Genomic DNA, 27,624 nt, shown 5'->3' with positions numbered 1-27,624 from the left:
CTAGTTATCATATCAAGGTAAAGTTACTTCATTCAATGTATTTTTTTTCTGACAATAAACTGTATCTGCGCCGATGTTTGTCCAACTGAATTCTATAAATATTCCATTATTTATTATCATCCTTTCCCATTTATTTCGGGCCATAATGTTTCCCCCAAGCAATAGTTGCTTCTACAATATTTTGCTAAATCACGCCCGGCCGGTAGGAAAGTAACTAGTTTTCCCCATAATTGTTTTTTTTTTATTATTTCAAAAGCGACAAAGTCGCTCACATCGCACTAATACAATTTCAGTCGATAAAACTTAAAACAAAAAAAAATCCGTAAGCAAAACAAGCATGCTTAGCAATAGTACTCTTGTTCTTATGTTTTCTGCTTTCTATCGTTAGGAAGTCAGTTTTTGAACTACTTTTTTTGTTTTTGTCTGACTGTGAAAATAAAGAAATAACAAGATCTAGGTATAAACGAATCTGCAAGTAGTGTAGTAAGTTGTGCTGACGAAACGGCAGTTCCATCTGGGTTTTGTATTTTTCTGCTTTTCTTTCTCTTTACCTATTTGTCGGTAGCTAAAAGAGCGATCATCACAAACATGATCAGATAGTGATACTCACTCGAATGCTCACTCAGTTCAAAACCGGAAAGTAGGATGTAGGTTGTGTATCTTGCTTTTGATTTCATCGCTTTGTTATCAGACTTGATTGGGTCTGTTGATTTTTAGTCTGGAAAGAATAACGTTCATTGTAGTAGACCATTTCCGTCAGATCTAAGTGGCTGTTTTAATAGTTCCAATTCTCAATAAAACTTTGTTTAAGATTTCAAATGCGATCCTTCAAAGTTTTCCAGATTCGAATAGGACAAAATTATTCAGAAATAATTGTATTTCAAACTGAAGCAAGATCTGACGAATTTGATCTATATTTAACTTGAGGTGTGATCATTTTGATGGAATACTGATTACTGAGCAGTTTTGATAACGGCGGAATGGATTCAAGCAGCGTTCGTAAGCGTTTTTTTTATGAATTCAAATCGAATGACAGTGATGATTACATAACAAGAAGACTGGGTTGTCTTTTTAAAACGTTTTTAATGTATTTTCTAATCCTGACGGAATTACTTATTCTTCTTATTAAGTAAGTAGTACAACACGATGATGGTGATTTTTTGTCCAAGCGTGAACTATTTTATCAAACATTTTGTGGCCCATATTGGAAACAAATAGAATAATGATCTTGTTAAAAAATGTCCCCTCTTGTTATGCGTGTTGTTAAGTAGGTACTCTTTGAGCTGGATAGACAGCGATTTCCTCTGTAGCAGTTTCGCACATGCAACCAACACACATACAAACACACTCAAATGTTTTCGCTTATTCTTCTGGTGGAAGAATAGAAGCTTATTTTACTTTTTTCGACTCCTTCTTCTTGGTTTCCTTTTTCGTCTTGCTGGAGTTTTCATCGCCGGAAGACTTGTCCGATTTCTTGGCGTCCTTTGGTTTCTCCTCCGGGTGGTCTTCGTAACTGAAAAGAAAAATTGGCGTTTATCTGATTTGTTTGTCTGAATGTTTTGCGACTGTGTCACAGATTTGCAATTCAACCCTCTGCACCACCATGGATGCTCCGGACTGAAAGTAACCAAGTACATAAGAAGCATTTCTAAGTGTTACGGACGGACAGCCAACGCTGGAATTTCATAAGTTTCATACTGAGTGTCAATCATGCTATTGTCGCTTTGCCACCAAACCGGACGTCGCACAAACGACCCGACTCGCGACGTTTTCTGAATCATTTTCTGTAGTGCGCATATGTCTTCTTGAAATCAACAACACAGCACATTAGTCGCGAAGAAGTTGCGACCCTTGTGACCCTTGTGGACCAAGAAAAAGGCAATTTTTGATTGAATGTCTGTCTTGATTCCAACGGGATAGACAATAATCTCTTTACGATACTTACGCGAACAGCTTCTTGATGTCTCCCTTCAGCAGCGCCAACAGCAGAGGCGTTCCCAAGCAAGCCGGTACCAGATAGAGCAGCGCCGGCTGGGCATGCTTGAACACGTGCATCACGAAGATCGTGGCCAACAATCCGAAGAAGTACGCCGTGAATGTGGCGTAGAAGTACAGATTGCTCTTTCGCTTGAGACTGTTGTCGAACCGCAGCAGCAGGGCGATGAAAATTCCCGGAATGACGATGTCTCCCAGTCCCAGGACGGCAAAGTTCGAGGCGGCCAGTCCGTTGGTGATGATATCCTGAGGGAAGACCAGCTTGATCGGAGCCTCGAACGACTTGGCCACGGTAACCATCACGTTCGTTCCGAACACCCAGAAAATATCGTACACGAACAATCCACTGAGCAGGATGCAGCCAGTCACGATGTTGTTCAGATGAAGCAGTTCCACTCCGTTCACGGCGAAGGCCAGTCCCAGCAGGTTGTTGGCGATCCAGTGCTTCTTCAGCAGATACCACACGCCGATGATCAGCGAAATGATGAAGCAAACGATGTCGTGTGTCGTGAACTTGTAATCGATCAGGTAGGACTTCTTGTCGTCCTTGACACCTTCCGTCGGTCCCTGGCTGAAGGACAAGTGGTACGGAATCTTCGGGATCGAAGCCGGAATCAGAGAGCCAATCACCGGACTTAGGAGGTGGGCCAGAGCCATCACACCGAGGAAGAAGAAATATCCGGTCAGCAGGAAGTTGATGTTGTCCTTGGAGAAGATCTTGAAGAACATGTACAATCCGAACAGGGCACAGGAAGCCATAATCGGGAACATCATCGCGTCCTTCGAGGTCATCGTGTCAGGCTTTTCCCCCGTTTTTAGGAAGGTAGACTGAAAAGGGATAAAACACGAGATTGGTACATGCAAGGCGATCATACATTTAGAATTGATAGTAGTGGTGACGAGAATCACTGTTACAAAAATAAAAGAAATTAATTATTATAAAGGATCAACATATCACGATACACATAAAACCTTACAAATGCACAATGTACAGATATCACAAATTGACGCAACACGACACAAAACATGTATGTGCCCTGTTATCCACATGACAAAGTTTTATTTATTGGTTTGGGTCCATCAGTCATCCTGGAATAGTATTTTAGTTGGCAGTTTGCCATTTAGTTCACAGTAGTTGTTGCTGTGTTCATAGCTCGTTTTTGTCTAGGAAAACTTATCCTAATCGGGCATCCCGTTTCGGGGTTCGATACTTGAGATCAACAACTTGAAGCCCGTGGCAGGGAAAGGTTTATATCTCTAGTACTTGACCGCTGTCAGAAATAGCCTGAAAGTTTGCAATCAAAGTAGGATTGCATCTCATGGGCCTCTTTTTTCCAGACCCCTATAAATGTACAATAAAATTATGGGAATATGTACGAGTAACATGAAACATACATCACAAAGAACGCACAAATAATAAACTTTTAACACATTAAACAATTATTCTGTCTTATAATTGTAACAAATATTTATACCCGTAACATCACGTCCTTGTTCTGGTCAACAAATCTACTTATAAGCTAGAGAGTGGGACTATTCGGACATCGATTCTGATGTGAGTTGAGTACTTTTTCTTTAAACTTAACTGATACCTACTTTTACTGGAATATCAAATTGAGTGAAATCCCAAAAAGATTTGCAGGTGGAATTCTTGCTGGGATTCATGAGGCAAATCCTCAGAAAATTCATGCTGGGAATTCTCCAGCAATTCTTGGAGAACTTTCAAGAGCAGTTACTGGAGAAATTCTAGTTGAAAATGCTTGAGAAAACCCACCAAGAATTCTTAGAGACATGCTGTAAGTAACTCCAGAAGAAATAACTCAGGGCTGGTAGCGTTCAGGTGGCAAAATAATAGTGACTTTAGTGACCAAAATAATCAAAAAAGTGACCAAATAGTGACTGAATAGTGACCTCAAAATTATTGAAAAATTAAATTCATATGCTGAACATTTGATGAATTCGTTTGTGGTATAACTATATCAGATGGCTTTGAGACCTGACTTTTACAGAACTGTTTGCCATTGCTTATACATCATTCAGCTATTCCAATCATTACTGCATAGTACATCGGTCAGAAGTCTGAAATCAAAGCTTCCTGAAAGATATAAACCAAGACCAGGGCCCGGTTTGATTATTACACCAAAACTGCAGGTAATAAGTTCCGTGAAAATTTCTGACAAGTAGAAATCTCAAGCAAATTAGTTACCAGGTAAAAAACTAGTTTTCCTTCGATGCTTGATGTTTGTTACTTCATATGCTGATGGATTGATGCATATTGATTATAAAATTTGTCTAAATGGTCGGGGTTCTGCTAAACCGAACCAAAGACCATTTTTTGGAAAATTGAGTTTTTTTGACCATTGGGCGAAGAAAATGATGATCTTCCTTTCAAGGAAAAAAGCCAATAATTCTGACAGCTATTCGTGGAGTAAATTCAAAATTTTTGTTTGGCAGAACATACAAAACTGTAAACCACAGAGAAACAGACGTCACACTCTCGTCGCCTCCCATCGATCACCTTTTTAACGGTTGATTCAAATATTCAGTAGTAGATCGATTGACCACTCGCGGCGCTGGTATCGTTTTTGCTCCTGTTTGACGTTTGCTCACTACCGCCATCTAGTGGCGGTCCGGCCAAACACAGTATGTTTAGCATTGGGCGATTACGTTTTCGTGACGATGTTTTTAATGAAACTTGTTCTAAGTGTTACGTCTGTTTCTCTGTGTGTAAACCAGCGTTTCTCAAACTATGGGTCGCGACCCACTGGTGGGTCGCGGGCTGATATTTGGTGGGTCGCGAAGGCTTGAACGATATTGTAATAAATGTCTTAATTAACTTAAGTCGAATGATATTGCTTGTTAGCCATTTTTAAATTTATAAATACTCCCTTGGAGAATCGGCAGAGTCATTTCTAGGAATTTGGTTTCTCCTTAATTCTATTCAAATTTCTGTCTTAGTCTGGAGTATATTGAATATTGAAAATACTGTCGGCGTTCTGATATCGATTCTGAAACTATGAGTTTTCAATCAGAAGATTTAAGTTAAGGGTAAAACGCTAGTAGCGTTTTGAAAAAAAAAAAATAGTTCAAGAAGTTGCTTGCAGTTTGCATTTTCGATCACATTTACACGCCAAGTTCAGCAGTTATATTACTAAACTTCGACAAGACTTCGACTTAACCGAACTCCAGTAAAGTTAAATTTCGGTTAAATTCCTCTGAATATAGATCATCTGAATTTTTATGGAAATCACAGAAAAGTGATTTCCATAAAAATAGAAAAAAAATATGTATGTAGGATACGATTAAAAATTGCAAGAGGATTCATCTGACCATCTTGTAGTACCGTAAAACGGGGTATCTTTGATAATGCGGGTAACTTTGATAGTGCGGCAGGCATTGTATAATTTATCTTATAACTATGATTCCTTCAACCAGTTAAGAAAAAGGTAAGCGTAAATCATTTCTATACAAATGAATGTTCATCTTAGCCGTATTTTCAATAAAATCTAGTTTATATACAACTTTTTGGACAAAAATAAAAATTGTTAATATTTTTGACATTTATCAACCCCTTCAAACAATCTGCTATACGACTTCGTTACTACTATTTTTTCAATGAATAGACTTTTATTCTCGATAGATTCATCATAGTAGATTCCAAATCTGGCCTTGAATCTCTTAACGAAGTGTGTTTTTACGAAATGGAAGCAATTTTGTAAATTGGGATATTAATCTCCATACATTGACAAACGCCTAAAAGTATGCAATGCCCTTGTAATTTCATGTGGATAAAGGTGTGTTGTTCAAAATTTGTTAATAAAACATTAAAAAACTACCCAAAAAAAGAAAACTAACCATGAATAGCATGTAATTATATGTTGATGTACTGTTAAGCATTTATTATTACAAATATAATGATTTTTGATAGCTAAATTTATTGTGTTTTGCACTCAATACTCCACAAACTCATTTTTATGTGTAGAATTTAGTAAAAAATCAATGTTTTGATATAAAAATTCTATCTTATATATTCCACAAGCCTTCTCTCATCATGTTCATACTCCTAATATTTCAATCTGTGATTATTTTTTGAGATTTGATGTATTTTTGGGGCATTATCAAAGTTACCCCAAAATGAAAATCTGATTTTCGGTTTTATGAAAAACTAAAAGTTATCCAAAGTATTTCAGATTGTCGAATTTTTTAATTGCAATTGATAACTGATACCCCAGTACTTGTTTTAAAAATATAAAACTCGGGGAAATACTGTTACATGTAAAAATATTGAGAAAATTCGCTGAAAAACTATCAAAGTTACCCCATTTTACGGTATGTACATACTACAATTCTAAAAACTCTTCTTGATGTCCATAGCAGTTTCAATTCGATTTTTTATTATAAAGTAGATTTTAAATTTCTGCAGTCAATGCTTCTGCCACTATATCTTCAAAAGCTTTGTAAAAGTTGTTTGATTTTTGTGTATCTTAAGAATAAACAAAGAGAATACCTAAAAGATTTAATCTATTATGTAGTGTTGCAAGGAGCCAGATTGATCAAATATATTTGAATTTTAGAAACCTATCTCAAATTCTTTAGACTGAAGCTGAACATTTGGGCACCTTAACCTTACTTTTTCCAACGAAAAGAACACTATAAATAAATAAAACTTTTGTTAAAAAGTTGCTAAACGTAAGTTTAGCAAAACCTATGAAAGTTATAAAATGTATTTGTTTTAAAAGTCAGCCCAAATTTGCAAAAAAATGACATATTTTATAAAAATGCATGCTGGTGGGTCGCCAAAGTCTTCAAAAATCGAAAGTGGGTCGCAAGCTGAAAAAGTTAGAGAACCCCTGGGATAGACAAAATGATCGGGACAGGCAAAATTTACCCTTCTCAAAAAATATTCAAATAGCTGTAACTTTTCGAAAAGTGCATCAAATATTCTCAAATTTTTACTGAAAGTCGATCAACTAGTTGTGTATCAGTGGACAAAAATTGGAAAAAAATCGGGCTATTCTGCACGAAGTTATAAAGATTCTAGAAAAAGGTATATTTATCCGATAGCCAACTTTGAGCTGTTATATCTCCGGATTCAATGAACCGAATGCAATGAAATTTTGATCATTTATGACTTATATAATGAGCTATCAAAAACTTTTGACTAAACTTAAAATTCTTTACACGAAAGAAAATTATTACGATTGGATTATTTTTCTAATATACCACCAATTTATCCAAAACTTCATCATCGTTTCAAAATTCGAGATAGTAATTATAGTTTATTCGCAGACAGACGTTCAAGTTTGACTCAGCAGCTTGTGTAAAAAACATGGCCGCCACAAATTGCCAAGTGGCAATCAGCGAACAGATGGCGCTAGCGACGTTCATATTTAATCGCTGCCTCACATGTGCGTTCCGACCAACAACTGTCACCACGGTCGTCTTCCAGCCGGATGGCGGGAAAAGACCGCACGTGTTGCACGCTAATAATGTTTCCACATAATTTGTGCAGAGTAAATGACTTTTATTTAATGTCTAAAATCTTTTGCACAAATTAGCGCAGGACTCTTGTAAAATATTTTACACATTATTACTTTTATTTTGCATAGATTTACTTAAATAAAACTGCATTTGGATGAACTTCACTCGCATTGGGAAATCTTTGTGAATGTGACGCAAATGTAGAAATGATTTTGACAGTGTTTGTTTTGATTTTATTTTTCGGTGGGTGGTGAATTGGGTGGTAAGTAAGCGGCTGGAAGCACGTGGTTTCTCAATCTGTCAACTGCACGCGACTGCACTGTGGCAATCGGTTGCCTAGGTGTCGCTAGTGAAAATTTACATAGAAAATTTGAATAAATTTGTTCGAGCTAGAACGTCTGTCTGCGGTTTATTTAAATTCCCTCTAATTGTTTTGAGTATAACTATGTTTTGAAAGAAAGTAACAACATGGCCGGCAATTCATTGAAAAAGTAATGGGATGCAGTTTAAAAATGGACCAATTTACTAAAAAATCATAAAATAAATGAAATCGCTATAACATTTTCTCTTGTGAATAATTTCAAGTTGAGTCAAACGTTTTTCAGAGCTCATTATATAAGTCGTAAATGGTCAAAATGTCATTGCCTCGGATGTGACCTTCGATTTGCTCCAAACAGTTTTATTTTTGTTGCCAGAACAAATCGACAATTTATTTGAATTTACCTGAAATATTTTTGATTTTACCATGGTTTTTTCTGCGTGATTGTCCATCGACAAGAAAATTTCTTTTTCATCGAAGAAATTATGCGCCGAAATTCGTCCACTCATGTTTTTCAATGATCCTAAGGTCACAATACTGATAGATTCCCGAGACAAACAACTGACACTACTCATGCAGAAATATTCTGGAAAATCAGTGCAACACCGAATTAATTAATGTTTAAACTTTTATGGCTTTTTGGAGAAATTTCGTGCCTCAGAAGAATTCTTCTAAATATGGATGTGTGCAGCAATCAATTCTTTGTATTCAATAACTTTCAATTGGCTTCTTTAGCGCTGTTGAGATAATTCCATATTCTGAATCTGCATGCCAAACTGAGCCGAAATCTAAATTTTCATGAATGTTGGTGCCCGGGAACTTATTTTAAAATCAGTTTGAAGTTTGTATGGGAGCGATTTGTCGAATCACCCCTCGTCGCATTTTGTACTGGGCGGAGCTGTCAAACAATTGCCAAGCTGCCAAAAGGTGATTTCAAAAATCTCTTTGAAATTGTTTTTAAGTATCAAACTAATGTTTAAAAAATCTGAAAAAAAACATAGTGACTCAGAAAAAGGTGCTCTTCCATATAAAATCTAAAATCAGTAATTTTTTTCCTAATTTAAAAACCTAATTAGATAGCTGTTGTTTTTACATAACAGTTGTTGTAACAGTCACGCAGAAAAAAGCATGGTAAAATCAAAAATATTTCAGGTAAACTCAAATAAATTGTCAATTTGTTCCGGCAACAAAAAAAACTGTTTGGAGCAAATCGAACGTCACATTTGAAGCAAATTCAATCCATTTTTGAAACAAACATGCATCTTCTGACAGGTTATGTTAGAAACAAATGTATTTTTTTTGTTTTTTTTTTTTTTGTGGTAGTTCGGCCCTACGGAAATATTTGTTTTCCAATTATATTTACAAAGTCATTTCCATCTCTAGGAAAACCCACTTTCCGCGAGGCACTTCCAATGCCAACATCATGTAGATAACATACACTCCCGAAATCAATGGGATATCGTGGAAACTTTTGGTGAAACTTGACTTTATTTGCAAGAGGAAATCTTGTTTGGCGCTGCAGCTGGAATTTGAGAGTTTTGTTTATGTTCTCGACGGCGGAACGGGGGGTTCTTCAATGGGTATTGTAGAAATCAATATGTCATTGAGTTAGTTTTAAAAATTAATATTTTAATTTTAAATATTTTATCAGTTTACCGAATAAACATGAAGATTTTTGTTTCAAACGAAAGAAATTTGGCTCCGTGACTACCAGGCCTGATAACTAGAGAATTTTCTATAGGAATAGAGGAAAGATTTCTTTAGGAATTTCTCCAGAAATTCCTACTGAAACTGCCGAGAAATACCTCCAATGATTCCTCTAAGATTTTTTCCTAGGATTCATCAAAGAATTCTTCTGGCATTACCACGTCGTACGAGTCCCGATGCTTGTTGATGAATTTAGAAACTATTAAGAAAAGAAGCGAAATTGCATGTATGTATAGTTTTTAGACAGAGAAACAGACGAATCACTTAGAACAAATTTCATTAAAAAACATCGTCACTGTAACGTAATCGCTCAATGATAAACGTACTGTATTTGGCCGGGCCGCCACTAGATGGCGGTAGCACAGACTGTAGCCGCTGCTGGGCGATCCAGCATAAAACACGTGGCTTATGCGCCACTCCTCGAAAGGAGACCACGAGCCCAATTTTAAATTGCCCGGATGAGACTCCCAAAGGGCGAGTCCATTTATTTTCCTGAAAAGGATTTATGGATCGATCCAGCTGGCTACGATCTAAAACGGCCAAACGGGAAATCCCTATTACCACAACATAACAGCACAATCACGACGACACTCAGAGAAGCGGTGAGAGATCTCACCTGAACCCCTACGATCTCACTAAAGAGAAGTTCTCATCATTGGCGAACTCTCTCTTCTCGCCACCAGATCCCTCACTGAGCTGGAAGACACTCATAAAACAACCCAATCAAACGAAACGAAGCTACAACAAAACGCGCAGTGATGTTAAATACATTTAAACAACCAAATTGCTAGGAAGGAAACTCAAACACATTTATTCCAGATACTAATAAGACGGATACGAATATATTGGCTTATATGACTATATTGACTTATTTCCTAAGATGACATACATGTTCACGGGTATACATCAATTCGAATTCATTATTCGTATTTGTGTTCGTTCTCTATCTTCTACCTCCTAGCATGTGTGCGATTTCCCTAGCCACTCCCTCTCTCTTCCTAACTGTGCTCAGTGCTCTGTATCGTGACGTCACATTTGCTGGAAGCTCAGCTTCGTATTTGTCTGCGCTCCTGGTGACGAAGCTTCCCTGCAGTGGTGGCGAAGACGGGCTCACGCACGCATTTTCACGGGGCCAAGACGTTGGTCCCCCAAGACGCTGTCGGAAGGAAATCCGATCTCCGAAAAGAGGTGTTGTTTTGGCTTTTCAGCACTTCATACTCAGTCTTTTGACTGGCAAAAAAGATCCTCCGCGGTGCCCTCAGCGGACACCGCACTTCCCAACAAAAAAAAGAATGATGGACTCACCGATCGGTTCTGCTTACACACCTTCGCAGTCGATGACCTGCAGGCCGGGTCGTTGACTCACCGGCGACTTGGCTGATTGATGGCGGTCGTTGGTCGTTGATCGGCTCGTATCCACGTGATCGCGATGGCGATTGACGTGATCTTCACAATGGTGGTTTCTGGGTAGTTGATGACGCCCTGCTGATCAGTTGGCGAACCAGCTCGTGGACTTCGTCCACCTGAAGGTCCCCGGGCCTTCTCGGACCGATGTGTTGACGAATCCGTCCGCGTCCGGCTGATTAGCGGTTGCCGGGTATCTCTCGTCCGTTGGGGAAGAAAGTGATCGCGCTTGGCGCGAAGATCTGCGGATTGAAGATTGAAGCCCGAGCTAGCGGGACAAAGAACTTGAGCACTGGCACAAAGAGCACATTCAGAGCACGGTTTCATACCTTATCTTGAGCTTTCTAATTGTTCTCAATCGCACACAGTTCTTACGCACACTTTTCCTGACCTACTATGGAACGAAACACCAGATTAAACTGTTTAACTACATTTAACATCACTTAAACCTACTTTTGGTACACGAAAGACTAACTCACAAACGCGGACACTTCCAACTCTTTGCGTTATCACGGACGAAATGAGCGAGTCTAAGAAGCCTCAGATAAGGGAAAGTGAATCTCGGACGTACCCGGAAGTACGTCATTTCCCGAAACCCTTCGTGTTCAATCGTGACTACACCGCTATGCGGATAACTTGACCGATAGTCGTGCTGCTTTCCCTTTCCCACCTTATCCAGAAAACAAATGGCCTCGACCTCGGGAAGCGTTTGTTAATTGATGTCTTTTCGTTTGCCTAAACTAAGGGATATTTACAAATTCAAATTATCATAGATAGATCGCATTTCCTTACAATCTATCTTATTTCGAATATTTACAGACTTATCTTACAAAAATATATACAAATTCTCCTGACCGCTACATTGCACCAGGGCTATTTTACGAAAATTTGGTTTAAGCACTTAAACCAAATTTTCGTAGTGGTAAATTTTGCAATGTGAATATTATGTACAAATTCATTTTTTCTTGTTACTTCAATCCCTTATAAGTTTAGTTTATTTTCATAATTTCAATATTTATCCGGGTTCCTAACCTATTCAACATATATCACATTCAAAATATTTCAAAAATTATTACTCTATACATCATACAAAAATATTTACAAAATATAGGTTCATCCCAAAGAAGATTTCTACGAGCCATTCAACGTTCTCTGAGCAAGTGTGAGTACAGACACCAACAAATTCTCAAACCATAACAAATCTTAAAACGGCATTACTGCAGACACCTCACAGTCTCAGCAGAAGCCAACCATAACAACACACCATTGAGATAGTTTCTCGAACATCTCAATGAACGTAAACTTACATATAACAGGTACACATGGAGAGAAACATACATCGAACCTTGCTGTCGATTAACTGCCTCTCTCCGATACAACCGCACATAACATCAATAAACAGGATCATCCAGACTCGAAGCACACCAATCCTCATCGCTGGTACTACGCTCCGCATCTGAATTCTCCGCAACTGTTTCATCTCACAGAAACCCTCCAAGCCTGTTACTTGGATTTGCGCCTCTGTGTATGATAAAACGCAATACAACCACAATAATTTACACACAACATGTATTGACACACCAGAGTACACCCCGGCTCTCGTCAATAGACGTGTATAAAACGTGAATTCTCCCCACAATTCTCCCAAACAAACATTCAAAAATGCTCCAAATGCCGATGCTCTACCCCGGCTCTCACGAAAAATTAATAAATGAGAAATACACAAGACCAACTCTATTACGTCACTCAGAGAAAATTCTCTTCGGACACTCACGACACTCATATACTGAAACACCCACTTACTCAGAGAAACGTCAAAGTAAAATGTAAACATTGAAAAGTGCAGTGCGACGAAAATTTGTGAAAGTTTTTAGGTAATTTTGCAGCAAAATACGGACGGAAAATGGCCTAAACTATTAGAAAAACTTGAGAAAGTATCTACAAAACTGTAAGTAATGGTTTATTTTCTTTATATTGTGGTTTAGATTCGACTACGGCGGAAAACGAGTCGACGAATGACGGAGGCAAGCCGAGGCACGGCGAACTGGACCCTCGCAGGACTGGACGGAAGCCTGAATGGACGACCTGCCTTTGAAGAAGCCTTTGTCGGTTGGATGGAGATGTTCTGGGAGGATCAAGTTTTAGGCAAGTATCGCTCCAACTATTAATAAGATGATTATTGGATTTTAATGCTTTGTATTTGCTTTTAGGTATACAAGACGGACTACATTGAAGGATGACGCTATATGGTGACCGGTGGCCCTACCAGGATAGTTTTTAAGCTAAGTTTTTGTACATGTTTTGATTAAAGATATTAATTTTAAGTACTAATTTAACTATAAGTTTACCTTTGTGAACTACGAACTAAAATCATTCACAAATTTCGGAAAATTCCCACGTCTATTTTTTAAAAAACGAATCATTTCAAATGACCTTGAGGATTGACCTCATCCTTCCCACATTCGGGCAGTATATATGATCCTTTCAAGTTAGAGCCAGTTTTTGAAGATGTTGTTACTATCGCTCGATTGACTCGGGTTGCTCAACATCGTTTTCTTCAATGATAAACTTCTGAGTCTTGATTTTCGGTCATCATCTGACAATCCCCAATATCAGACTCGCGATTTTGTCTTCCCACGAATGGTACTGCTCGTCATCACCTAACGGCTCTGAGCTTCTGTTTACGAGATCATCGCCCGGGAATTCTTCCAGGGCTCTCTCTGACTTCTGGTCGAGGGGATCGCGTATAGCACAACTTCTTCTACTTAATGGATCTACTTTGAATGAACCAATACCTTTCTTCAGCTCACTACAAAGCTTCTTCTTGGACTGTTGAACAGACCAAGGATGCCCCTAGTAAGTGAAAGGTTTTGTAGGGGCAGCAGCTGATCCGAGGATCAGCGCTAAGCTTTGTAGTGGCGACTAAGTTTTTTCGTTACCCGGAGCACTGCTCAACGGAGTAATCGTAACTCTTGGGGCATACCCAAGAGTTCATAGCTGGAAAAGAAGCTCTCTTCAAGTATTTTTGCGAGACCAGGCAAAGCACTGGTTCTTCGTTGCTGCCCAAGACAGTTACATAGCTTTAAAACAATTCCAGTCACATTATGGAGGGTTTGGCTTGGCAAGCTTCTTGAGAAACTTGCAATGGAAAATGCCAAGTCTTTTTCCATCCAAACCCTCTAAATCGTAGCAATGACTACCAACTAATCGCTTGACAACCGCTGGTATATACTTAGGAGCCAGCTTAGCCGACGTATCAGATAGGAGCTAAACCCAGAGATTTGTACGACAAATCCAACGTAGGACGATAAGATTTTAAGAAACCAAATCCTCCATCTCTCAGAAGTAATCGACCACTCGATGAGCCACTCCTTTACAGTTTCTCTGTTTATTCTTTTCTCCGTTCCCTTCTTCCTCCTATCCAAACGATTTCTCGTTCTACTGGGACTCTTTCCGCTTTCTGAAAATGCTTGCCACGGAACTACCTGCCAAGTTTCCCTCTTCCTACTCCGTTTCGCGGACACCAGAACGTCATACTTTCGAAACCAAGTTTGTTTGACTGGCAACACCGCATCAAACTTCTCAGTATCGTAAGTTATTTCCTGACCAACTATGGCACAGTTTTCCGGCCTTTGTGTATTGGCCACACCTTCTGGTTTTGTGATTCCGTTACTCGCAGTCTCGCATTCCGGTCCAAGACCTCTTGCCACCCCTAGTTGTTCCTGGCCTTTCCTCGCTTTTTCTTCATTTAACCTACGCCCTATTTCCAGAATCCTCTTTTTAACAACACAATCATCTTCTACGTGATCGTATCTCTCACAATACGAGCATGTCGGTAGCTCCGATACGGGCTCCATCTCACGGTCATTCGTATCATCGAACGTGTTAAACTGGATTTTAATCTGTTCTTCTCTTTGAAAACTTTCTACCGCCTTAACTCCCCCTCGTCTGTCCTCATGCTCAACAGATCCTCGCATTCTCCTTTGAATTATTTCAATCATCAGGGTGAGCTCAGCCACTTGGGCCTCCAGAGCCTTAATTCTCTCATTCCCTGGATCTTTCTCACCCCCTACCCCTACGTTGCTCTCAATACTAATCATGCTCTACTCTCCTATTTCTTCATGTTCTGCTTTCAAACAAGCCGTCAACGCAAAATCCGAACCTATTCCAGCTCGATACCACTTGAAAAATCAATCAATAAGGTTCGTACTCATACACTCCATCCTCAAATTTTCCTCAAGCCAGTACGTCAACATCCGGTATTTGCCTCAACCTCATTGTTCCTCACTTTTTCCGCTAATCGTAAGCTCATAATCTACTTCCTCATTTATCAAATGGTCCGCATAAGGGAGTCTAAGAGCCATTTTAACGAAATATCATAACTAACAAAATAATAGAAACAACTAAGAGAATAAGCTCAAATTAAACGATATTTCCCAATGTAACGATTTTTCAACAAAAATAAGATGTTACACTACACACATTCAATATTTACCAAAGCTCAATATCTTCTAAATTCTCAATAACCACAAAAAACACTTTAACACTCAAAGAACTTTCCACAGACTCAAAAATATCGAAAGAAACACTAAATCATTCGAAAACTATCAATACATGAACCTAAACTATCCATAAATACCACAAAATTCATAAATTCACATAATTTTACATCAGAAACTCAATAAATTACTCAAATATTACGAAAACCTTTAGTTGGGCGCCAATTTGTAGCCGCTGCTGGGCGATCCAGCATAAAACACGTGGCTTATGCGCCACTCCTCGAAAGGAGACCACGAGCCCAATTTTAAATTGCCCGGATGAGACTCCCAAAGGGCGAGTCCATTTATTTTCCTGAAAAGGATTTATGGATCGATCCAGCTGGCTACGATCTAAAACGGCCAAACGGGAAATCCCTATTACCACAACATAACAGCACAATCACGACGACACTCAGAGAAGCGGTGAGAGATCTCACCTGAACCCCTACGATCTCACTAAAGAGAAGTTCTCATCATTGGCGAACTCTCTCTTCTCGCCACCAGATCCCTCACTGAGCTGGAAGACACTCATAAAACAACCCAATCAAACGAAACGAAGCTACAACAAAACGCGCAGTGATGTTAAATACATTTAAACAACCAAATTGCTAGGAAGGAAACTCAAACACATTTATTCCAGATACTAATAAGACGGATACGAATATATTGGCTTATATGACTATATTGACTTATTTCCTAAGATGACATACATGTTCACTAGTGTGGGTCATCGGAACCGTTTTCTCAGATCAAAGCTTTTTTGGTTCCGTTTCGGGTCCTGAGTATCTGTGTAAAATTTGAGCACGATCGGTTGCGTCTACACTTTGCGCATTGCGATTGAAATTTGTATGGGATTTTGTATGGGAAAACATACATTTTTGCATTTTAGCCATAAGTTGAAAAAGTTTGTCTGAAACTTTTTAACCGATACTGTAAAATGATAGCCTAGGATGTTCTGAAAAACTTTGCTGAAGACCGCAAAACGATCCGATGCTTGTGAAAATAGTTATAACCAACGAACCGCACACATGTGTTTATGTTTTAACGTGTAAAGGAATAACAATAGCAACAAAATCGTGCTGTTTCGCCAAGCAATACCAACGCTAAAACTTTTTTCATAAGCATCAGATCACTTCGCAGTCTTCGACAAAGTTTTTCAGGACACCCTAGGCTATAGTTTCACTTTATCGGTTATTCGGTTTTATAAAAATTCGTACTTGTTATGAGAAAAAAGCAAAAAAGTGTGTTTTCCCATTTAAAACCCCATACAAACTTCAAACGCGTTGCGCAAAACGTAGACATAACCGATCGTGCCCAAATTTTGCACACTCATTTGGGTCCTGAAATGGATTCAAAAAAGCTTTGATCTGATGGGATACCATTGAATTTTTCATTTTTCCATATAAACGATGACCCACTCTAATGTTCACGGGTATACATCAATTCGAATTCATTATTCGTATTTGTGTTCGTTCTCTATCTTCTACCTCCTAGCATGTGTGCGATTTCCCTAGCCACTCCCTCTCTCTTCCTAACTGTGCTCAGTGCTCTGTATCGTGACTTCTCACCGTGACTTGACTCACCGGCGACTTGGCTGATTGATGGCGGTCGTTGGTCGTTGATCGGCTCGTATCCACGTGATCGCGATGGCGATTGACGTGATCTTCACAATGGTGGTTTCTGGGTAGTTGATGACGCCCTGCTGATCAGTTGGCGAACCAGCTCGTGGACTTCGTCCACCTGAAGGTCCCCGGGCCTTCTCGGACCGATGTGTTGACGAATCCGTCCGCGTCCGGCTGATTAGCGGTTGCCGGGTATCTCTCGTCCGTTGGGGAAGAAAGTGATCGCGCTTGGCGCGAAGATCTGCGGATTGAAGATTGAAGCCCAAGCTAGCGGGACAAAGAACTTGAGCACTGGCACAAAGAGCACATTCAGAGCACGGTTTCATACCTTATCTTGAGCTTTCTAATTGTTCTCAATCGCACACAGTTCTTACGCACACTTTTCCTGACCTACTATGGAACGAAACACCAGATTAAACTGTTTAACTACATTTAACATCACTTAAACCTACTTTTGGTACACGAAAGACTAACTCACAAACGCGGACACTTCCAACTCTTTGCGTTATCACGGACGAAATGATCGAGTCTAAGAAGCCTCAGATAAGGGAAAGTGAATCTCGGACGTACCCGGAAGTACGTCATTTCCCGAAACCCTTCGTGTTCAATCGTGACTACACCGCTATGCGGATAACTTGACCGATAGTCGTGCTGCTTTCCCTTTCCCACCTTATCCAGAAAACAAATGGCCTCGACCTCGGGAAGCGTTTGTTAATTGATGTCTTTTCGTTTGCCTAAACTAAGGGATATTTACAAATTCAAATTATCATAGATAGATCGCATTTCCTTACAATCTATCTTATTTCGAATATTTACAGACTTATCTTACAAAAATATATACAAATTCTCCTGACCGCTACAAGACAAACAGACGTCACACTCTCATTGCTTCCCATCGATCGCATTTTTAACGGTTGATTCAAATATTCAGTAGTAGGTCGATCGACCACTCGCAGCGATGGCATCGTTTTTGCTCCTGGTTGACGTTTGCTCACTACCGCCATCTAGTGGCGGCCCGATCAAACACAGTACGTTTAGCATTGGGCGATTATGTTTCCGAGATGATGTTTTTGATGAAATGTGTTCTAAGTGTTACGTCTGTTTCTCTGTGGCGGTAGTGAGCAAATGTCAAACAGGAGCAGAAACGATTCCAGCGCCGCGAGTGGTCGATCGACCTACTACTGAATATTTGAATCAACCGTTAAAAAGGTAATCGATGGGAAGCAATGAGAGTGTGATGTCTGTTTCTCTGTGGTAAATGATTAGAAAGTGTTCTTGTATGTAATTGAATTTTTAAATTAAAAAAAAAGTATTGATTTTTTGATTTTATATGAAAGAGCAGCTTTTTCTGAGTCACTATGTTTTTTTTCAGATTTTTAGAGCATTATTTTGATATCTAAAATAAATCACAAAGCGATTTTTTGAAATCACCATTTGACAGCTGGGCAACTGCTTGACATCTCCGCCCAGTACAAAATGGGACGAGGGGTGATTCTACAAATCTCTCCCAAACTTGAAACTGATTTTTGAATAGGTTCCCGGGGGCACCGAAAATATATGAAAATTTGGATTTCGGCTCAGTTTGGCATGCAGATTCTGAATATGAAATTATCTCAACACCGCTAAAGAAGCCAATTCAAAATTGATGTTATCACAAATCGTTGACAGATACTTTTAAATAATTTAGAACGTTTTTTTTCTTAAAATTTTAACGATTAACAACTTTTCTCAAGTATTCTGCGGGCCGCATTTACGAGCTTCGAGGGCCGCAGTTCGAGCACCACTGGTCAAGAGGATGTTCTTCTTAAAAGGAAGAAATTGAAAAAGGGACACCTGGGTTAATCCGAAAAGGATATCCCAGGGGCCAGATTTTTTTTCTCCAGAAAATCTTATCGAATTCCAAGAGATAACCAAGCAGTACGAGTTAACCTAGAGGAATTCAATAAGAAATTCCTCAGAGAATCCTAAATTCTGTTCTGTTGGAAGTTCCAAGTGATTGCAGAGACAAATTTCATAAAAGTATTCCAGAAGAAACTACAATAGGAATCGGTGAAGGAATACCTGAAGGTATCATAGAAGTTACTCGTAGAGGAATGTCTTCCGGAAAGAAGGAAATTTACCCCTCTTTGTTAAGATATCGAAGTCACGTCCCGGGAGATTGGTCATTCCAGGAAGCGTGTTATTCTTGAAAGCGACGATTCGGGTACTGAAACAAAAATATGCGAAAATACACAGTAGGGTGCCAATGGAATGTATGGGAAAAATTTGACCATCGAATTTCAAAAACGGGTAGTGCTCAAAAGTTTCGTCTCCTCAAAAAAAGTCCCCATGCAAAATTTCAGCTCAATCGGACTTCGCTAAGGGGTGGCCCAAAGCGGTCAAAGTTTGGCTGTTTTGAAACACGAAAAATATCCCAAGGTAGGGATACATGAAAATTTCGAAATCGAAAAATTTTTTTTGATGCCAAATGCCTTAAAAGTGCATGAAACGTCGAGATCTGGTGTTATCTCAGAAATTTTTTTTTGAGAAAAAATTGACTTTTTGGACTTAGAAAATTTTAGAGTTGGGAGAGTGAAATGAATTTGAAATGGAGGATTTGAATTTAGTTGCTGAAATATTCATAGCAATAGTACTGGAACATGTCTTATATCATCGTTGGCAACTGCTAGCATATAATATATCATATATCGTTGGGGTGGTTCACTTATTTTGCATTAGGGTGGTCCTTTTTGTAGAAAAATTTAAAAAAATAAGATAATAGTATTAAAAAATCTCTTATATACCTGTAAGTCATTTTCAATGTTGAATATATATAATATTTCATTAGGGTGGATCATTTATTTTTAATTAAGGTGGTTCTTTGAGATGGAAATTAAGAACAAAAAATATTTCCAGAAAATTTACCTGTCATATTTTTGTATAGTTTAAAACCATGATGCTTTATTGGCATGTTACACTTTGTTGAGATATTCCTAGACCAACATGTGGAAAGGGCGTAACAACCATTGCGAATTTCTGCTTCTCCTGTCCCTTCCGGGCGTATCCTCAATTATTCATGAAATCTTTTATTTTCTTTTTTAAATTTTGATTTTTTTTGGGTGTTTCACTTGTTTTGCATAAGGGTGGTCTTTTTGTATTTGTATTGTATTTTCCGTTAGGGTTGTTTTTTTTGGAAATTAAGATCAAAAAATACTTCCAGAAAATTAAACCAGCTAATATTTTTCGTATAGCTTCAAGCCATGATTTCCTGCAAATCTATCGGTGACTTATCTATAATGGGATATTCTCTAATTATTATCTCTCCTTTCGTTCTATTTCATTAATCACGGCATCAGTATAGTGATTAAAACCGATTTCTATCTACAGAATTAAATATTGTGGTACGGACTACCAAAGAGATTTATTTACTAAAGAGGTTCATCTCAATGTAAGATTTTGAAAAGTTTTGTGAGACTAAATTCGAAAATTCGAGTAAACATTTATTCAGCTGTTTCTATGAGGAAGAAGAGTTTAGTTCGAATAGTAAAACTGTTTGTTGAACCCCTAAGATGCGGAAGTTTTTCATTATGCGGTATTTGCACATATAATTTACTTTTGCAATGGTCATGGCCAAGCATGCCCGTACTGAGCGGATGAAATTTATGCTCTTTTGATTTACAACACCAAAATTATCGTATTCATGCAATCTTCCTATCTTAACTGATAGATGGATGTTGAAATAATGTAAATGTCTTTTCGAACTGTCAAAAAACCTCAACGCAGTTCCGCACGGAGCGTTAAAATTCACCCGACTAAAATTCTCCCCGTGTGCTCAGTGTGGTACTGCGGTGCGGTTTTTTGACAGTTCGAAAAGACATTGAAATTATTTCAATATCCTTCTATCAGGTAAGATAGGAAGATTTTTTTTAAATACGATGATTTCGGTGGTGTAAATCAATAGAGCATAATTTTCATACGTTCAGTGCGAACAAGCCTGGTCGTAGTAAAAGGGACGTAACGAAAGAGTGGGAACGGTTTTGTGATATTTACTAAAATCATGCTGATAGGTTTTTGGTACAGCTACCGGAGGAGTGGAAGGAAGGGATAATCTGTCCCATCCACAAGAAAGGCGACAAATTAATGTGTGAGAACTTTCGAGCGATCACCGTTTTGAATGCCGCCTACAAAGTGCTATCCCAGATCATCTTCCGTCGTCTTTCACCTAAAGTAAATGAGTTCGTGGGAAGTTACCAAGCCGGTTTCATCGACGGCCGGTCGACAATGCACTCTTAGAAAAAATTATGTAAATTTAAGTTCACTTGGATGCACATAAAAGGAGCGGCCCGTTTGACACAAATTTACGTCTTCTATCACAAATAAAGTCGAGCTAGCAATCGCTAGAGCCGAAGCGAGAGACAAAACATATCTCTGTAAAATAATGATCGGGATTCGAACTCTGGTCCGCTGATTGAGAGGCGCGCACTATACCTCTCGGCTGTATCACCGAGTTGAGATACAAACGATAAATTTAAAACTGTTTCTACCTATCTGGTTAGATAGGTTTGTTGACATCTTGTGCAACCAACTCGAACTTACATGATGGATGTAAAATTGAGTGAAATTTGCCATTCAATCATGAAATGTTTACGCACGTTGATGGTTTACATCACGTGTAAATTCCTAATTTTTTAAGAGTGTGGACCAGATCTTCACCGTACGGCAAATCCTCCAGAAATGCCGTGAATACCAGGTCCCAACGCATCACCTGTTCATCGACTTCAAAGCGGCATACGACAGTATCGACCGCACAGAGCTATGGAAAATCATGGACGAGAACAGCTTTCCCGGGAAGCTGACTAGACTGATAAGAGCAACGATGGACGGTGTGCATAACAGCGTAAGGATTTCGGGTGAGCTATCCAGTTCATTTGAATCTCGACGGGGACTACGACAAGGTGATGGACTTTCCTGCCTACTATTCAACACCGCCCTGGAAGTGTTATGCGACGAGCCGGGCTCAACAGCCGGGGTACGATCTTCACGAAATCCAGCCAATTTGTCTGTTTTGCGGATGACATGGATATTATTGCCAGAACATTTGGAACGGTGGCAGAACAGTACACCCGCCTGAAACGCGAAGTAGTAAAGGTCGGACTGGTAGTGAATGCGGCTAAGACAAAGTACATGCTGGTAGGTGGGACTGAGCGAGACAGGACAAGCCTTGGCAGCAATGTTACGATAGACGGGGATACTTTCGAGGTGGTAGAAGAATTCGTCTACCTCGGTTCCTTGCTAACGGCTGACAATAACGTGAGCCGTGAAATACGAAGGCGCATCATCAGTGGAAGTCGTGCCTACTATGGGCTCCAGAAGAAACTGCGGTCAAAAAAGATTCACCCCCGCACCAAATGTACCATGTACAAGACGTTAATAAGACCGGTGGTTCTCTACGGACACGAGACATGGACGATGCTCGAGGAGGACCTGCAAGCACTCGGAGTTTTCGAGCGACGGGTGCTAAGGACGATCTTCGGCGGTGTGCAGGAGAACGGTGTGTGGCGGAGAAGGATGAACCACGAGCTCGCTGCACTTTACGGCGAACACAGTATCCAGAAAGTGGCCAAAGCTGGAAGGATACGGTGGGCAGGGCATGTTGCAAGAATGCCGGACAACAACCCTGCAAAGTTGGTGTTTGCTAACCATTCGGTTGGTACAAGAAGGCGTGGAGCGCATAGAGCACGATGGGCGGACCAGGTGGAGCGTGATCTGGCGAGTGTTGGGCGTGACCGAGGATGGAGAGCTGCAGCTGCAAATCGAGTATTATGGCGGCAAATTGTTGATTCAGTATTATCATGAATTTGATGTGAACTAAATAAATGAAATGAAATAGGTTTTTGGTACATTACATCGAATATATGTTCCTAAAATACATCTGATTTTTTTTTGAACTTTTATTTTAATTTTCTTTTTTGTTATTCCTCTGTGTAATATCAGTTTCCAACAAGGATTCCGGAAGAGAGAGAGCACATAACACAGCGAAACAAAAATTAAATTTTGGTCTGTCTCAAAAGCAAACTTATGTGTCGCTGACAGTTTTTGGGTCGCTGAATCCGAATCCGGGCTCAGATTTGCTAAAGCACGTCAGGATTTTGAGCTATACCTCAATTTATAGGGCAAAATATGCGATTTTGGGCTTTTTTGACTGCAAGCCATTAAGCATGGAAACATTTTTTTTAAGCAATCAAAAGGTTAATTGGTCAATTAACATCTAAATTAACGACTCATGCAAAATATTTCGTTTTGCCTAATCAAATTTGATAGATTTAAGCATTTTACGTTAGTATGAAAACTTGCATGCAATTTTTGGAGGGTGACTTGTATGGGAAATATCATACCTAACATAAATCGCTTAAAACTATCAAATTCGATATGGTAAAACGAAATATTTTGCATGAGTCGTTAATTCAGATGTTTATTGACCAATTAACCTTTTGATTGATTAAAAAAAAATATTTCCATGCTTTATAACTTGCAGTCAAAAAGCCCAAAATCGCATATTTTGCCCTATAAATTGAGGTATAGCTCAAAATTGTAACGTGTTGGAGCAAATCTGAGCCCGGATTCGGATGTGTCAGAGACACATAAGTTTGCTCTTGAGATATACCAAAAGTTAATTTTTGTTACGCTGTGTTATTCTATGTTTTTGTTCGTCCCATCACGTTAGAGTTTAGGTTCACTCACCACTTCGGTATGCTATATGGTAATCTTGTAGCTAAGGTATGTTTTTTTTAGATGGATAGAAAGCAACCTACTGTTGTTCTTTCCCCAGCAACGTTACTGTGTTTTCAGAAATGAAGCAGCCCAAAGCAAAGAATCTTTTTAGAAAAGATAAACAAAAAAACCTTTGTTGCACATCATCATCGCCTATCAAGCTGTCATAATTTGGATACGTTTAAAATCAGTTTATTATTCCTTATTTTAAACCATAATAAAAATCTGGACCAACATTTGTGTTGCGGAACAACCAATGCAAACGCTTACTTACTTACTTACTTTCTCGTCCATTCTGGGCATATCTCAATATATTATGCAAACTTTTCCAATTAACAGATAGAGGAGAGTCAGCTCTATCTGTTACTGGTAAAAAATCCAGGGGCATAAGAAGCAGTAATTCGCAATGGTTGTTACGCCCTTTCCACATGTTGGTCTAGGAATATCTTAACAAAGTGTTACATAAAGGATCATGGTTTTAAACTATACAAAAATATGACAGGTAAATTTTCTGGAAATATTGTTTTGTTCTTAATTTCCATCTCAAAGAGCCACCCTAATTAAAAATAAATGAGCCACCCTAACGAAATATTATATATATTCAATGACTTACAGGTATATAAGAGATTTTTTAATACATATTTTTTAATTTTTTCTCCTTATTTTTTAAATTTGTCTACAAAAAGGACCACCCTAATGCAAAATAAGTGAACCACCCTAACGATATATGATATATAATATGCTAGCAGTTGCCAACGATGATATAAGACATGTTCCAGTACTATTGCTATGAATATTTCAGCAACTAAATTCAAATCCTCCATTTCAAATTCATTTCACTCTCCCAACTCAAAAATTTTCTAAGTCCAAAAAGTCAATTTTTTCCCAAAAAAAAATTTTTGAGATAACACCAGATCTCGACGTTTCATGCACTTTTAAGGCATTTGGCATCAAAAAAAAATTTTCGATTTCGAAATTTTCATGTATCCCTACCTTGGGATATTTTTCGTGTTTCAAAACAGCCAAACTTTGACCGCTTTGGGCCACCCCTTAGCGAAGTCCGATTGAGCTGAAATTTTGCATGAGGACTTTTTTTGAGGAGACGAAACTTTTGAGCACTACCCGTTTTTGAAATTCGAAAATTCGATTTTCATTGGCACCCTAATACACAGTCTCCAGTTAGCCTAGTGGTTAAGGCTATGGAACGCCAATCCGGAGACGGCGGGGTCGATTCCCGTTTCGGTCGGGAAAATTTTCTCGACTCCCTGGTCATAGTGTATCATTGCACTTGCCTCACAATATACAAATTCATGCAATGACAGGCAAAGAAAGCTCTTCAACTAATAACTGAGGAAATGCTCAAAAGAACACTAAGTTGAAGCGGAACAGGCCAAGTCCCAGTTGGGACGTAGAGCCATAAATAAGAAGAAGTAAAAGAAGAAGACACATTAATAAATATAAATTTCTCAAATCCCCCAAAAAAAGTGGTCATAAAAGTCACAAAAATGTTGTGAAAACCTCTTGTCGTCGTCAGTTAAAAAAATGTAAACTGCAACCAAGATGTGCTGGAAGACACCAAAGAACAATTAAATTTTATAGTAAACTAGGGTATAGCGCCACTTGGGCGGTGGCTTCTATATTCGTCTGTTTTCCACTATAACTCAGTCAAATTTGAACCAATTTCTCACAACTTTTGGAATGTGGTGAGATAGGTATAGTATCTATTCGTGTACAACATTTCAAGTCAATTGGTTCAAAATTAACTGAGTTATAGTGGAAAACAGACGAATATAGAAGCCACCGCCCAAGTGGCGCGATACCCTACATAGTTTTACTTTAGGAATGGGTTTATTTTTTTGTGCATATTGAAATGTTACAAAATTTTGTTTAACCCTTATGTGGCCGACAGGGTACCCAGCGCCCATTTAAAAAGCACGATGAAGAAAAAAAGCAAAAAGGTTGTCGGACACATAACGGATAAACGTAAATTATTCCGTTTTTTTTAACTGAAAATCGCGGAAAAAATGGACCTTCCTGTATTGAGAAACATTGAGAATGCTTTATGATGGGTCTGTGTCATTTGGCATAACGCTCATTTGACATAATGGACACTTGGCATAGCTATGAAGGGTGCATTTCGATTATGCCAAATGTCATTTATGCCAAGTGACCTTATGCCAAAAGATCTTAAGTCAAATGACTTTGCCAAATGTCCGGTTCCCCTTTATGATAATTATGCTTTTTTATTCTATTAAAGTTCCAGTTAGAAATATTTGGTAAAAATTATTCAATAATAGGGGGATTCACTTAACAGCGTAAACTGATTAAACGTCGCGATCACCAAAGCAATCTTTGATTATTTCGTTCGCGAAATCATTAACACATTTCAAATAAGCACAAAATCATGGCTTACGCAGCAATTTAATCTGTTTAGTGAGTACCCCTAATATAAGAGATTTTCGGGTAAATAATGTATTATTCAAAGACATTGTTTTCAGGGTATGTGTTTCGGGGTAATAGCATTCGGGGAACTGCTATAGCAGTGGTGCTACGCGTATCACACATTCTTCCATAAATCAAGAAATCAATAAAAACTAAAGAGATAAATTTATGCTCTTTTTCTGGCCAACTAGCACCGTTCGGCGCCAGTTGTGTTTTACGTCGGCTGGGTCTAGGAGCTAAGCCTTAAATTCCGACGCCCCAGTTACGATAAAAATGTAACTTTTACTTTTCTAAAAAAGTTCAAAAAGATAAGAAATTTGACATTTATAGCTACTAATAGCCAACTCACAGAACAGTGACTCACTACCAGCCCTGTCGGACGGAGAGACCCCTCCAAAAACCTACCGTCTGTTCTTTATGGTGCTTGACGGACCGGATCGAACCGAAGAAGATGGGCAGCATGGCCATCACGACAAGCGTTCCGTATGCCAGGGCCATTCCCTCCGGTGTGGAGGGCACCTTACCGGTCGTCCCATTGGTGGCTGCCGCGTTGGCGCTTTCGGTGAGATTCTCCTGCACCTGCTGGACGATTTTCTCCACCACATCGGCCATTCTCGTCAATCAACACTGTCGCTTCTCGGGGCACCAGTAGTCGTCAGTCAGTCACGGAGAAGAATCGTACCGTCGCGATCTTCCCGGGGAAATGGTCAACACTTCGTCGTCGTTTCCGCAGTTCTGGATTTTCCGATCGAGAAAGAGCAAAATCACGGCACGAAAGGGGGAACTTTGTTTGCACTGATTCTCTGCAACGCACCAGCACTCTCGAAGGATACGCGTTTGCTGCGGCCGTTCGACGTTTTCTGACTGCGTGTCAAGCCAACTTTGCCAGATAACACAAAACTGACAGCTGTCGCTTCGCTGCCTGAAAGAGATCTAAACCCAAAGTATTTCGATCCGAATGGTGTGATTGAAATGGATCGAATCCGGGATTTTAAATAAAATAATAATTTTGGAATCATATTTTTTTTCCAAGGATAAATTGGGACATAGAGCTTGCTGACGTTTATTCACCTTTCCCTTTCAAACATGCAAGCGGAATAGGATTTGTTGTCATCAGCAAAGGTTTCCCGATGAAAACAAATCCTATCCCGCCTACATGCTTGAAAGAGAGAGGTGAATAAACGTCAGCAAGCTCTATTAAATAGGTTTCTGTAAATATTTAGTATCCACTGGTTCTTGAGGTGATTTCTCCACATAAATATTAATTTTATTTGAAGCTATTAAGCCTGGAAAACATATTTTCCTGTAAGTCTTAGTGAGTTTTTTTTTTCCTGAAAATAGTCCATTTAACGAACAAGTTTTATGA

At 39.0% G+C, this 27,624-nt stretch overlaps 2 protein-coding genes and 1 long non-coding RNA gene across 3 annotated transcripts in view; 1 reads left to right on the top strand and 2 right to left on the bottom strand.

Moving 5' to 3' along the window:
- The window catches only part of LOC134287830 (uncharacterized), a 216,384-nt gene that overhangs the window by 30,985 nt on the left and 157,775 nt on the right, over nucleotides 1-27,624 (top strand). The window lies entirely within an intron of this gene.
- LOC109419088 (minor histocompatibility antigen H13) lies at nucleotides 5-27,144 on the bottom strand. The gene is made up of 4 exons (XM_029869295.2): nucleotides 26,664-27,144; nucleotides 1,946-2,823; nucleotides 1,399-1,513; nucleotides 5-718 (listed from the first exon to the last, which is right to left on the bottom strand). Exons 1-4 carry the CDS (start codon nucleotides 26,868-26,870, stop codon nucleotides 674-676), a joined length of 1,245 nt encoding a protein of 414 aa, XP_029725155.2. The 5' UTR covers nucleotides 26,871-27,144; the 3' UTR covers nucleotides 5-673.
- On the bottom strand, nucleotides 10,146-14,064 carry LOC134287828 (uncharacterized). The gene is made up of 2 exons (XR_009997569.1): nucleotides 11,236-14,064; nucleotides 10,146-11,174 (listed from the first exon to the last, which is right to left on the bottom strand). It is a non-coding gene; the product is annotated as an uncharacterized LOC134287828 (long non-coding RNA).

The sequence above is a fragment of the Aedes albopictus genome, chromosome 2, assembly GCF_035046485.1.
Source record: "Aedes albopictus strain Foshan chromosome 2, AalbF5, whole genome shotgun sequence".
NCBI lineage: Eukaryota > Metazoa > Arthropoda > Insecta > Diptera > Culicidae > Aedes > Aedes albopictus.
The sequence above is the reverse complement of the archived record's forward strand: the minus strand, read 5'-3'. Positions and strand labels throughout refer to the sequence as shown.